The 14,817-nt window shown below is 39.8% G+C and overlaps 1 protein-coding gene across 3 annotated transcripts in view; it reads left to right on the top strand.

Annotated features, from left to right (window-relative positions):
- LOC124644041 (ATP synthase subunit beta, mitochondrial-like) overlaps nucleotides 1-14,817 on the top strand; it is a 44,471-nt gene that overhangs the window by 4,252 nt on the left and 25,402 nt on the right. For 2 of the 3 annotated variants that reach the window (XM_047183224.1, XM_047183223.1), the window contains exons 2-12: nucleotides 93-361; nucleotides 1,780-1,945; nucleotides 2,363-2,440; nucleotides 5,428-5,610; nucleotides 6,166-6,303; nucleotides 10,204-10,301; nucleotides 10,533-10,631; nucleotides 11,263-11,421; nucleotides 11,790-11,912; nucleotides 12,968-13,180; nucleotides 13,629-13,748. In XM_047183224.1, the coding sequence (XP_047039180.1) occupies nucleotides 93-361; nucleotides 1,780-1,945; nucleotides 2,363-2,440; nucleotides 5,428-5,610; nucleotides 6,166-6,303; nucleotides 10,204-10,301; nucleotides 10,533-10,631; nucleotides 11,263-11,421; nucleotides 11,790-11,912; nucleotides 12,968-13,180; nucleotides 13,629-13,748 (1,646 nt within the window). The remainder of the gene's footprint in view (nucleotides 1-92; nucleotides 362-1,779; nucleotides 1,946-2,362; nucleotides 2,441-5,427; nucleotides 5,611-6,165; nucleotides 6,304-10,203; nucleotides 10,302-10,532; nucleotides 10,632-11,262; nucleotides 11,422-11,789; nucleotides 11,913-12,967; nucleotides 13,181-13,628; nucleotides 13,749-14,817) is intronic. The other variant, XM_047183225.1, reaches the window with a different exon arrangement.

Raw genomic sequence — 14,817 nt, 5'->3', positions numbered from 1 at the left:
TTTGATTGCAACTGAAAACTTTAGAAGCATTAGGTACTTCCAGCCATAAAGACTCAACAAGCAATCACTAAAACCACGCTATTTTTTCCCAGTCCATATCAGTCGGGCATCATCTTCTACTCTGCCCAACCAAGAATTCTCGAAGACACAGTCACAACAGCCTCCTTCACAACCAGGGGTACTTACTCCAAGGGCGGGTTTCTGTCCCCCTTTAAGAAGGCCGAACACATACTTCCAAAGACCTCGCATAGGGGAAATAGAAAAGAGGATACACTTGGACCCCTGGTTTAGTGCTTCTAGGAGTACCCAATCTCTGTTTAGAGTTGGTGCCTATCTGAACTTCCAACATACCAGAAGACAGGTTTGTTTTAGATTTTTTTGACCTACGTCCGGTTTTCCTCAATGCAAATTCAGCAAGAATTTGAATGTGAAAATTAATAGTCAAGACAACAGTTATTTTAAGAAAACTGACGTTTATGTTTTCAGTATAATTGGGTTTTTATGCATTTAGAAACTCCCCCATATATAACTTCACCTTTGCTCTCTCTAGTGAAACATATTTGCTCTTTACCTATGAAATTGCCGTTCTGCGGTAATGGCCATTTCAAATCATAATATTTTTGTTTGGAATTGTAATTTCAAATTAATTTTATTAAAAAAACATGGAATCCACCTTCCAAAAGTAGTCATTAGTTTATTGATTAGTGCTACATTGTCATCGCATTTCAATCTTCTTCTTCATCATGGATACGTTAAAAAATCAAGTTATTATGGAATATGAGTACCGTGGTGCAGCAACGCGGCACAAGCGGCACGTAACATCAACGACGTTTACGGAGCTAACACTGCTAACTAACGCACCACCTGTTATTGGTGTGCTCGCTTCCGTTTTGGAAATTTCGACCTGAAAGTTGAACCGAAGACTTTGGTCGACAACGATGAATTAAAGGCGATTGTGGAAGTTGATGATACACAATCTACGGCTAAAGCTTTCGACGTTAGCGTCAAAACAATATTAATCCATTTGCGTCAAATTGGCAAGGTAAAAAAGCTTAACAAATGGGTGTCCCACGAACTCAATGAACACTAGCGCAAAGTACGCGTCGAGACGTGCCTTGCACTGCTCAATAGACACACAAATGAATGATTTTTTCCGTCCTTCGCCAGTCACCAGACCTTGCGGCCCACACACTACAACTTTTTTCCAGAATTTGGATAAGTTTTTGTCGGGTAAAAAATTTAGTACCCGAGAGGCAGTAAAAAATGCCTTTGAGCAAATGGTTGCCTCCCTGCATCCCATCTAGCAAATTTCTTTAAGAAGGGCATCAATTCACTGCCACTGCGTTGGCAAAGAAGCATTAATTGCATGGGTAATTACTTTGATAAATACAAATAAAAAATACATGAGAAATAAAAAAAAACGTTAAAATTTTTTCATACAAAACGGGAATTTCATAGGTAAAGACCTATTATTATTAAACTGCTGCTACAGGAATAACTGGACTTCAGATTTATATACTGTATGTTGTCGTAGCAAACCTACTGATTGCCTTATGCCTATTTTCACCAACCAATACCTAAATGTAGGGATCCCCTAAGAGCATTTAGGGAACACTTAATACGAATTTAGTTTTCACCAAAGTTTAGGTGTTCCTTATAACCTCTATTATTGGGGGAGCCCTTAAGTGACACTTAGTTAAAAGATTGTTGGTGAAAACGGGCAATAGTCTCTCACTGTACCTATTAGCATACCTTTTAAATAGTCGTTTCTTTCCTCAGTTTTCAACTTCGCCGATCCTCAATATAGACGAATGTGATGATGAGCCCCCGAAGAAGAAGCGCCGGGGTAAGCCCGAGGCGGCAGGAGAAAGCCCGAAGCCATCCAAGGGTACAGGAGGAGCCACTAAAATCGCTTCCGGGGCTGTCAAGGGGAGGATTATAGCTGGTTAGTCTCCATAACATATTCAGTTTATATATAAGTGTGTAGGTATGTAATGTGCGCATTTTAGAAGTTTGTTTGACCCCTATTTCCAAGCTTACAAGTAAAAAAGAGTTTTTCAGTGTTTGAAGTGCCATTAAAACTGAATGGACTGAAATCGGACGCTCGTCCTACTAAGTCCTAGTTCAAGTCCAGAGTTAGGCCATAGGGTCGCTTATGGTTTCGTGCACCTGAATGTGAAGCAGCCTAGTTATGCATAATGTAGCCTATTGTATGTAGCCTAATGTAGTACAATATTAAAAAAATAAAAGGACGATCCATCATCATCAGCATCTGTCCGTCATCATTCGTCTCACTACCTTCTGATCTTGATTCTTGAGACAATTATTCAAAGGCTTAAAGAACACCTGTTTATCATCGCAGTGATCGGAGCGGTGGTGGATGTGCAGTTTGACGCTCACCTGCCTCCAATCCTCAACGCGCTCGAGGTACCTGGACGAAGTAAGTAGCATTTCGTGTTCATTAAAGCTACCTCCGGAGCTAAGCTACCTCTTGGAGCCGACCTCAACATAGTTGCAGTAGCGGCTTTAGGGTAGGGCGCGGTTGGGCGACGGCCCAGGGCGCCGGACATAAGGGGCGCCGCAGGCGCCCCCAACCAATCGTTGATCAGAATTTTACTCCTATTTTTGTTTTAAATTTCATCAAAGATCGCAGCTTACAAGAACTGTATCCAAATGTATGGATAGCATCAGGGCCGCCTTAACCTATGGTGCAGGGTGTGCGAATAACCCGGGCGCCGCGGGCTCAGGGGCGCCGCGGTACGCTCCTGGACCAGAAATTTCAATTAATGTATTGTCATACAATGCTGGGCGCGTTAGATACACTACTTTTATGTCCCAAAACTCAAAAATTTTCGCGCTCGCTTCGCTCGCTGTTTCTTTACTATACACTTACATTTTTTTTCACTTATAGCTACTTTTAATGTAATGTCCCAATACTCAAAAAATTCGCGCTCCCTTCGCTCGTGGCTTCTTCACTTCACAGTCGCCTTTTATTATATATGTTAAGGACTTTTAGTGATCCAAATCTCAAAAAAGCTTTTTCGGGCTTGCTTCACTTTATAGTTGTTTTTATTTTTCAACATTTTTTTGTTTACCCTAGCAAAAAGGTAGCGTCGTTTTAAAGTCCTTTTATTAATAAGAAAGTAACTTCTACTTTCTATTTATGGTACTTCTTTAAGTCCCAAAATTTTAATTCATAGGCGCCAACACCAACAAAGAGTTATCTACGTTTGGGCTACATTTTAAGTCATTTTTGTTTTGAGTTCTAAAATATGGCAAAAAATTTCGCGCTCGCTTCGCTCGCGCAGTCAGAACCTGTGATCCCGTGTTTTTGCATTCACCAACCAGCAATAAATTATGTACGATTGGGCTACATTTTAGGTAATTTTTGCTTTGACTTGTTAACTATAAAAAAAAAATTCGCGCTCGCTTCGCTCGCGCAATCGGTAACTGCATATGTCTCTGTTTTTCGTATGGGTTTGAATTGCAGTTGGGGGCGCCGTAGAAATCTCGCCCAGGGCGCTATACTTCGGCCGTTCAGAGAATGCGTTCCTGACACCTATCAGTTAGTCACGACTAGTGATGGGCACAACATAACACTGAGTTCGTTACCGTTCCTTCAAAATGAACCGCCGCATTATTTTAAGATTATTTTCGTTTTAAATTGGCGGAATCATTTGTTTTATATTTTAGTTATTTAAGTGGAAACCAAAAAAAGGTAATATTCATATAATAAAATTGTTTTATTTATTCTTTGTTACAAGTACATTGAATTGAATGTGCGAACAGAATATTAATCAGACTCCGATTTGCTTGAGGAGGTGGTGTCTTCATCATCATCTTCGCCTACATGTATAATTATATTATTATCAATAACAGAATCAATCCTGATATCTCGGTCTAACAAAAGCCGGGTAATCAAATAAAAACAGATCGAAAACACTTGAAAAACGTGGTCTATGCGCACGAAACGACAACGGACGACTGTTTTAGCGTCACAAAATGGCGGCCCATAACGCCATTTGGGGTTACCATTTTTAATCTAAGTATAAAAATGCGGTTTGGTCATAGTTTTATTTTTATATTTCATAAAAGTTATAATTAAGTCTTATAGTCCATTATTTTCCAATTCTTAAAAAGAAAATCAAAACGTATTATTTTATATTATAACTGTATAAGAACAGATTACGATACTTGCCTGTTATTTTTAGCACAGCACTACAAAATATAAACCGCTGACATAACCTTGTAATAGCGCAGTATAGATTTAGAAAAATATTGTTTACCAAGTTATTTGACACTCAGTTTGGCACAAAATTATAACATTCATTGATTATTGATATAATAATGTTGTTTTAATGCTCCTCAATTGTTAAAACGGTAAACAACCAGCAAAAATATTTTTATCGTAACTGCAACGCCATTGCAAAGTTACGTCGTCAGTTCAATCGCGACGTGTCAGGAACGCATTCTCTGAATGGCCGAACTATAGTAGAGTTAAAGCCGGTACTGCTTAGTTGCTTAAGACTATTAAGCAACTATGTTGAGGTCGGCTCCCAGTCTAACCGCATGCTGATTTAGTGCCAGGGTTTTACATTGGTCAACTATCTATCTGAACCCCTCAACCCAGTTGCCTAAAACAAGGGGCAAGACTAGCTGTAGCGTCTCCCGTAACGAGTGCCAAAGATGTTTGACAGCCGGAGCTGACCAATTTAACGTGACTTCCGAAACACGGAGAAGCCTGGAACCCGACCCCATATGTTTATTATATATTACCCCATATGTATTACACTATACAGTATACAACATGTAACTTAATTAACGCACATCCTGGAATTAGTTTGTTCAGAATCGTTTACTGAATCGATTTATATCATTTTTAATATAGGTAATTTTTTATTCCAAAAATAATTAAAACTACGTAAATTATTGTCATATTAACCCTGTACAGTCAAAACAAATTCAAATAGACCGTAACTCAAAGTAATAAGACTTCGTGTTCGGCTTTTTCCGTAGTTTCGTTATGTTGTTTCGGGTCGAGCGGCGCGCGGCGCGATATTTGCGTGCGTAGTAGTATGACCAAAAAGTTCTCCAAGAATTGGTATAACTAATTTAGTAAATAACAATGCATATACACGTTAAATTAAAAATTCAGTGCATGTATTATGATTATAACATAATATTCTAATTGGGGTGTTTGAGGGTGTGCGTTAATTACGTTACATGTTGTGTACCTATAGTTTTCACCCACGCCCCTTGAGAACTACTGCCCGCACCGGAATAAAGTACAGCCTAAGAGTGTAGCTTTCCAACAGTAAAATAATTTTTCATAGTCGTCCGTAGTTTCTATGTCTTTCTATGTACAAAAAAAGTTAATCTTTATAACATTAGTATAGATTAGACAGATCAGATATATTTTTTCCACAGAACCAAGACTAATCTTGGAAGTAGCCCAGCATTTGGGCGAGAGCGCCTGCCGTACCATCGCTATGGACGGTACCGAGGGCCTGGTGAGAGGTCAACCCATTGTAGACACCGGAGCTCCCATCACTATACCTGTCGGAGAAAGGACGCTGGGCAGGATCATCAATGTCATTGGAGAGCCTATTGGTAAGTTATCTGACTGCATTAAACTCAGTTCTGCTTGACGTTTACTTCGAAACTTGAACGTGAAAATTCATAGAACACAGTTGTTTTTAGAAATCTGATCTCTTATAAGTGTTGTCTTGTCAGTAAATTTGGCCTATTACCGGCATCCGGGCCGATTAATATCTTAAGGCGATTCTTCGCGTTAGGGAGACAGCTGTGCAGGAAGTATTATATCTATCTAGTATACATGCATTTGTTTAGACACAGGTGCACTCACTATTCATTCAATCTCATAGCTCGAAGGGACGGAAATCCGACACGACCGGAGAGAGGGCAGGCGCAGGATCGACATTAACATGCTCTCCGATGCACGGGTGTATCAATCACCAACTTGTACAATTCATATGGAGTATCTATATCTTCAAAATTACGGAATCGATTGGCAATGATTTCCACTGTTGGAAAGCTAGACTTTCCCTGAGTAAAATAGGTTATATTTTGGTATAAGTTGCCCGTAACGCGGGAAACAGCTAGTACGGAATAACGGAATATATGAACCACTCATGTCTTCCACAGATGAGCGTGGCCCAATAGAGACAGATGAGTACGCAGCCATACACGCCGACGCGCCTCCCTTCGTGGAAATGTCTGTGGAGCAGGAGATCCTCGTCACTGGCATCAAGGTCGTGGACCTGCTCGCTCCCTATGTCAAAGGTAAGGAGGAAAGTGGTGAAGGTATGCAGGGACTTAGTGTGATCTCTCCATGAATCATTCTAGTCTGATCAGTCTACCTAACTGGACCAAAATGGAGAGGCTTCTAAATAACTATAGAATTTCGTTATTCACAGTTCAAGTCGTTATATACACCGTGATTTTTAGTCGTCTTACAAAGGTGGTCCACTCGAATCTATCCGACATAAAATACCACTAGACACGATTATTAATTTTATAGCCTTACTTAATTAAGATGATAGGTGCAAAGAAAAATACTGAAAAAAAAAATGTTTACGTATCAAACGGTAGAAAGTAGGTACTGTAGCGCGTGGCGCGCTAGGAACCGGGGATCTTCAGGATATTCAATTAAAACATTAAAAGGAACTTTAACTTTGGTTTATTTTCTGACTCGGGGGTGAAGTGACACACTTCAATATCAAAACTTATTCTATTTCAATTCGAATCTATTTACATTATTGTCCAGCGAGGTATAAAATATAAAACACCAAAGAGTATCTAACTAACTACTACATCTCTACATCAGCTACGCCCTTAGGATAAAGTTGAACTTTATCTCAAAAGCGCAGCTTTAGGCGGACAATCATATAAATGTTACCTGCCTGAACCTATCCGAAAACTGACCTATGCGTGGAAATTAAAAACACGTCCCTCACAACGGGATAGTTTACAATAACCTGTTTGTGAGTTATTTAATCTGTGCCAAATTGCACTTCGAGAACACAGGTTATCGTGAACTTTTTCGTGGCAAAACCACGCAAAAAGCCCCGAAACGTGCCTCTAATAGCAAAGGATATTCAAAGTGAACACCCGTCCTGAAGGGATTACCTTTCAAGCGAAGAAAAACTCTGTATTGACAACTTATAACTTCGCCGGACGCTAACGTGTCAGATGAAGGGATAAGTCACCGTTATCAAAGTTTCTCACCTATCGTGTAATTAAACATCTTACCCAATAATTATTTTTTACAATTTTGGAATATTAAATAATAAATAAATCAAATATAGGGATCATAAATCTTCGGCAGAAACCATTGTGTCAAGCAAACACTCTTCGCGAGGCTATGCCCCTTATTGCGAAGTTGATCTCAACCTCAATTCACCATCCAAATATATTTTTTTTTTCAAAACCAAATCAGATAATAATTTTGGGATCAGATTTACAGAGCAATGTAAAAAAAAAAACTTATAAAAATAACACAGGCTTGACCACATTGGTTATCTTCATCTTCCTTCGTGCTGAAGATGAAGTAACTCTGCCGTGGACATCATCTTCGCACGAAGATAGAGTAGCTCACCTTCTTATCCCTTCACTGGCAATGCTCGTACAACTCGTTCCAGGTAACATGTAATTATAAAATATGCATTAGAAAAACTATAAATCAATCACAACGTTTCCTATATTTAAATTTATTTACATTTTGTTTATTTAGAAATTCTAAGTTATTGTTAATATTACGCAGCTGTATTCGTTTTTTATACTGCGTGTCTATCCTCCCCTCTGTAGGACAATAACGATTATCGTTATTATGTTTTCTAATTTTTGATTTCTTGTAGTCCTTCGACCTTGTTTGCCTACGTTGCACTATCTCTGAAGATGCTAAATTATAATTCTTTTTATGCTTCGGAACATACCGTTTGCTTCCTTTTCGCGAAACTTTATTCCGAACATTATTTACATTCATTACATTTCGAGAATTATTATTATAATTAATTTTATTTCCGTTATTGTCAATATCTGTTATTTTGACATTATTTTTGTCACTATGGTGATTGTCTGTCATTATATTTGACTCTGACCTATCATTTTCTAAAATGCCAGTATTAATAAACTTGACAATAAACCTCGTTTTCAAAATTAAATGATTTTTGGAAAAATCTATCAAACAATTATTTTTACAAAGAAAATCTCTACCAAGAATTAAATTTTGATTAATGTTTTTGATAATTAGAAATTTGTGGCTGAAAAAACACGAATTTATCAAAAAATGTAACGATGCTTCTCCTAAAATGTTTAAATCAGCTCCAGAGACTGTAGTAGCAGAATGCTTCGTGCTCTCTTTGATGCTTTGAATGTTGAGTTTTGTTGCAAACTCCTCAGATACACAAGAAATCGAAGCTCCTGTGTCCACTAACGCCCTGAACTCCTGTTGAGCAATCAGAACATTAATAAATGGACCGGTCTCACCAGACTTATACTCTACTTCCGATCCAATCGCCAGCAGTTCCACAGGCTGCTCCGCATGCTGCTCTACGTGCAGCTCCTTCTCATGCTGTTCCATCTCCTCATCTTTGCGAGGCGTTGCTTCTTTCTTTACGCTAAAAATATTTTGTGCATTAAAAGGTGTACATGGAGAATTTTCATATTTCTCAGGGTATTTCTTATCATCACTCCTCTGCGGAATGATTGGCAAATTCATAATATTTCTCTGTACTTTTCCAAATAAATCTCTCATTTGAAAAAGTGTATCACGCAGCTCATATTTTGATGCAAAGAGCTGTGAGCCTAATGCGGCTTTATATTTAAAAATAAGCCCTTCTAAGTACACTTTAATAAAAATGTTATCGTCTTCAATGTCTGCTTTGGTCTGTAACCCACACAGACGGTAATAGAATGACAGTAATTCTTCTTCTTGCTCCTGTCGAGCGTTGTAGAATTTTTCTACATAATTTATATTATCTGGGAACTCTGCCCTGTTTATCGCATAGCGTCTTATACTCAATGCCCTCTACGTAAATATATTTGAAAAACGTCAGAGCAGGGCCTTGTAAATATGCACCTAGTAACAGTGCTAGATCCTTTTCCTTCCATTTATTAATTGCAGCAATGATGCGAAATTGGAAAAGGAAATCTTCAAAAGAAACGTCATTGACGCCAGAAAACAACTATGTCCTGGGACATCTTTCACACACTAAATTAATTAAAATTTCACTTAGCTGCTTTCATGCGTGTTCCAATATCTCATTAGAACTTATTACAATGCCCAGGAATACTTCATCCAGGCTTTTCTTCTTCCCGACTTCGAAATGTCACCAAGCGACTTTTTAGCGTGACCTGAAAAATACTTGGGGCTTTGGCGTCGGCGCCTCCACCAAATTGTAGCGCGTGGTGCGCTAGGAACCGGGGATCTTCAGGATATTCAATTAAAACATTAAAAGGAACTTTAACTTTGGTTTATTTTCTGACTCGGGGGTGAAGTGACACACTTCAATATCAAAACTTATTCTATTTCAATTCGAATCTATTTACATTATTGTCCAGCCAGGTATAAAATATAAAACACCAAAGAGTATCTAACTAACTACTACATCTCTACAGTACCTTCCCAACGCGCCGCGCTCCATTGCTACAAGATTCGGGCAGCGCTCACAACAGGTTGTTCTTATAATCTACGTCATGCATCATAACAATTAATTAATTTTTATTTTTAAATTATTCAAATCTCATTTATATTTTTTTTTATATGAACGTTTACTAGACATTGGATACATGAAGTGGGCTGCCGTTGTAAGACGACTAAAAAGTCACGGTATATGAAGTGATAGTTAGATAGATAGTTTCTTGTTTCGTTTTTCCTAGTCAAAATTCTCTAGGTTCTTAATATAAAAAAATATTTTTTGTTTGTTTGTTTGTACCCTAAAGTCTTCAAAACTTAATCGATTTGAAAATTCTTTCACTGTTATAAAGCTTCATTCTCCCCGAGTAACATAGGTTATATTTTATCCTACTACGGACAGTAGATTCCACAGGATGCGGATAAAACCGCGGAAAATCGTCTAGTTATCAATATACCTACATCGCCTCCCGCAGTAATTGCTATCTCCAGCTCATTGTAAAATATTGGCAAAGTTATTGGCAAACTTAGTTTTCTTTGTAACTCAGGCGGTAAGATCGGCTTATTCGGCGGCGCTGGCGTCGGCAAGACTGTGCTGATCATGGAACTTATTAACAACGTTGCTAAGGCCCACGGTGGATTCTCTGTGAGTATCTTACCATATCTACAGTAATTGGATTAGCAAAAAAGAAAAATACCTCAAAATTCACAAAAGACAGCCCCCAAAACGGACAAAAAAGAAACACGCCCCCCTACCATTTCTTTCCTTGACGTCGCGTCTGAGAAGCGTCAGCGCTCGTAAAATGTCAGTGGGATAGAGTATAGGATACCCTATTAATCAACAGTTCTTCATCATGCTTTTTTGGTGATTTTTCAGGTGTTCGCGGGCGTAGGAGAGCGCACGCGAGAGGGCAATGATCTGTACCACGAGATGAAAGTAGGAGGCGTCATCACCGATGATTATAAGACTTCTAAGGTAATGCATATGTCGTAACCATAATTTCAGGTAAATAATCATTTGCAACGTTTTAGCTAACTTGAAGAATTAAAATATGGCGGAAAATTGTGCGTTATATTTAAAGGCGTGGTTCCACCAGTGCGCGACTCTGTACGGCACTAATGCACACATAAGTTACACTGGGTAGGTACGTATAGAATGTTTTTTTCTGGTCTAGTCTAGTAATTGCGTGCGAGTATTTCTAAAATTTCCGAAAAATTGAAACTTTTATGCGCAAGCATGCTAGCAGGGCTCGCGTTGATGCGTAAATTTTTTATAGCGAACATTTGTGCGCGAAAAATGTTGGTGAAATCTGCATACGTTGACTTAGGGGTGAATCTACGCGGTGCAAATGGTTTGCGCAAGTCGAGGCACATGCGCAGGTTACGTGCATTATAAAAATGTGCGGGTCCAGCGACTCGCGCCTGTACCAAAGCCAGATACCCACCCGCGTGCTCTTGTCACTTGTCAGTCTTGTCACGTGCGCTTGTTAACTTGCTCCAGCTACAAGCTCCGTGTAGATGCACGCTTACAATCTCACTAGGGAGATTCTAATTTGTGCTAACATTATTTACAATGTTATCTAACATCTTCCTCCATTTCTCTTTAGGTGGCATTAGTATACGGGCAAATGAACGAGCCCCCGGGCGCCCGAGCCCGCGTGGCGCTCACCGGCCTCACCGTGGCCGAGCACTTCCGAGACAAGGAGGGACAGGATGTGTTGCTGTTCATTGATAATATCTTCCGGTTTACGCAGGCTGGCTCTGAGGTACGGATCTTATAGATATATAGAGTTCTATAGGTACAATAGGGACTTAATCGTGGATATTTATACCTACTTCTGGTCCTGCTATCTATTCTAATGGCGTCCAAGGGAGAATTCGGCCACGCCTGCCACACCAACTTCCAGATTCCGGGCTGCTTTGAAAAAGTTATTTAAATTCGTAGACTCCATTATAAATAGTTACATACCGGTCGACCTAATAAAAACGTGTATACACATTTATATTTATAAACATCATAATTATCATTAAAATCTCTTCTAACTATCTGGCTGTGCCCATCAGGATCATTTTATATTTTCCCATTTCGATTTCATTTTATCATTTGATATGATATGAATAAAAATGTGTGTAGGTATCAGCGTTGCTAGGGCGCATCCCGTCCGCCGTGGGCTACCAGCCGACCCTGGCGACGGACATGGGCACCATGCAGGAGAGGATCACCACCACCAAGACTGGCTCCATCACCAGTGTGCAGGTGAGATAGATAAGCATTAAATCTCTAACTGTGTTGCACCTACCACTTCTTCTTTTTCACCACCCTAAAGCCTCATTTACGGAGACGCGGGGCGTCGCGCGTTGCGTTGAGCGGCACGGCCCGCACTGAATTCAAATATATGGCGTTGTAGGAGTGCGTTTACGTAGAAGCGATTTTAGACGCGTTTGTTTGAATTAGGGCGTTTTTTGCGGCCGAGTCCGCGGATGGCACCGACGCGTCCCACGCGGCGTTTACCGCGGCGGCGCACGCAGCAGCAATTCTCGATGAGCCTATGTCCGAGGCGGAATCTTCTGTCAGTCTTATTTATTTAGATTTGATTGAAGCGAGCGTGCGCCGCCGCGATGCCCGCCGCGTGCTTTGCTACACGCTAGAGGACTCGCCGCGGGCGCCGCGGCGGGTACCGCCACGCTTCCCGTCTCGCTTCTCTATGAACATAGTCGTATATTGCTATAAGTTTGTGTTTACGCGTGCGATGATGCGTGCCGCTTCCCGCGCCGCCCCACCGTAAACAAAAAAAACGTCCAACGCGCCGCGAGACGCCTCGCCACACGCGACGCCAGACGCACCGCGTCTCCGTAAATGAGGCCTAAGGTAGACGGCAGAGAACGCCTAAAGAGTTATGTCCGCCGTCATATATTGTGCAAGTTTAATATAAATAAACTTTAATACGAAGAATATTACGAATCAGATTTTCTTTTGACCCTAAACATGAAGAAAATAAAATAACAATACAAACTTCACCAAGTCGCTGTCTCTTTTGCCAATGTAGTGAAAAGTTTTATGTTTCCCTTTTTTGTGTTTTAGAATTCGGATTGTTCTCCTCAAAATCATCTTTCGTGTATTTAACCATTATCAGTCCACTCTTCAACATTTTCATATCTGCTAGACCTCAGCTTGAAGCTCAAGACAAGTTTTCACTACAAAATATCTTGCAAAAACATATTTCCTAATCAGTTCCATAATATTAAACCTTTTTTTTATATAAAATTCTAAAGCCACTTCCCCTTCAAAAACTGTTTATTTCCTTCTTCCAGGCAGTATACGTGCCAGCAGATGATCTCACAGACCCCGCTCCGGCCACAACGTTCGCCCACTTGGACGCGACCACCGTGCTGTCTCGAGCCATCGCCGAGCTCGGCGTGTATCCCGCAGTGGACCCGCTGGACTCAACGTCCAGAGTCATGGACCCGAATATTATTGGAACAGAGCACTATGGAGTTGCTAGAGGCGTGCAGAAGATTTTGCAAGTAAGACATCTTCCGGGATTTAGAACAGTTTGACATTAGGTCACGTTAAGCGAGTCTCTGCAGCTCAGATGAAAAGATGTTTTGGTATGATAGATTGACGGAATATCTTAATTTTTTTGTTATTTGTCAAGAATACATAGAAAGTTAATTCACCTTCAAATAAAACTGTGATCACAGTAAGGGATTGAATTATTTGGATTGTTGCCCAAAGTGCTCTAGAAGAAATATGGATTATCACATTTTTTCCGAGAGTCTGAATAAAGACTTTCACTTTCACCCACCCGCGCTGGATTTACTTTATAGGACCTAAAAATTGAAATACGAAATTTCTGTTTCTTTCTCGAAAATGTGCGCAAACGTGCTTTCATAAGCTGTATTCTTTTTCTTTTAGAACTTACATATAAACAGGATTTTATACATAAATGATTTTTCAACTTCTTCCATCCAGGACTACAAGTCGCTCCAAGACATTATCGCTATCCTGGGCATGGACGAGTTGTCAGAGGACGACAAGCTGACGGTGGCCCGAGCTCGCAAGATACAGCGGTTCCTCTCGCAACCCTTCCAGGTAAGACCAGGGGCCCGATTCTCTAAGTGAATAATGTCAAAATCGAATCGCAATATGATCGCAATAGCAGTTTTAACCATATCGGGCATTCTGCTACTAATAAAAGACCAATCGTATTCGATTGACATTTGATTGGTGTGCGATTGGTCTGCCATTTTGGTGATTTTGGCCTATACGGTAGTTGTGTCCATTTCGACCGCGCGGCCACCTCATAATTTTTGATGAAACTTTGCCAGGAATTAGTAGTAATTTGTTACTTTTCACTCCTCTTTTCCTGAATTTGTTACAAAAAAAACCAAGACGCTATGACAAAGAACAGTTGGCCGCTAGAACCGCCACTTGCCGTAGTCATCGCCCGTGATTACTCAGAAACTATACAATGCAGATAGACGAATGATACATCAAAAGAAAGGTCTTAATTTGTTAAATTTGTTACAAAAATAAAAAAGGTCAAAACGTAGATAAACAAAAAGTTATGCAATGTTAAGTTTTCAGGTTATGAGTAGGTAAGTATATCACCGTAGGTACCAAATTAATAGAGGCTAATGTGTATAGAAAATTAGTCTTTAATTTGTTACAGCGAAAAAAGACAAAAAATTACTAGAAAGTAGGTTCAATAATATGTTAGAGTCGATTTTAGTTGGCCGCGCGGACGGCAATATGCCTAAAATACAATTTCGTTTTTCTCGTTATCAAAAGTAGGTTTAAGCTTAATTAGAGTACTAATCAGTAGTGTAGAATTGGGGTTCCTGGATCAAAAAAATCCAGGAACCCCAATTCCACACATGAATTATACCTACTAGACTACCTATCAATCAATCTAACCTGATCTGATATCTGGTGTGTGTGAGGGTGTGTGTGTGTGTGTGTAATTCTGATCTTATCTGTTTCTGGAGCTTAATATTTAGCAGGTGTTTAATGAAATACGTTGGGTCTTATTTTTACGATATCTTTATTTAAATTAACAGTATCGAGAAACAATTACAAAATCCACACCCGAACAAATATCAACTCTTGTTCGTGTGGGAATCGAACCCACGACACTCGGTTTAGATGGATAAAGAACGTG

Source organism: Helicoverpa zea, chromosome 29 (assembly GCF_022581195.2).
Source record: "Helicoverpa zea isolate HzStark_Cry1AcR chromosome 29, ilHelZeax1.1, whole genome shotgun sequence".
Taxonomy (NCBI): Eukaryota; Metazoa; Arthropoda; class Insecta; order Lepidoptera; family Noctuidae; genus Helicoverpa; species Helicoverpa zea.
Note: the sequence above shows the minus strand (reverse complement) of the source record. Positions and strands in the feature narration are given on the sequence as shown.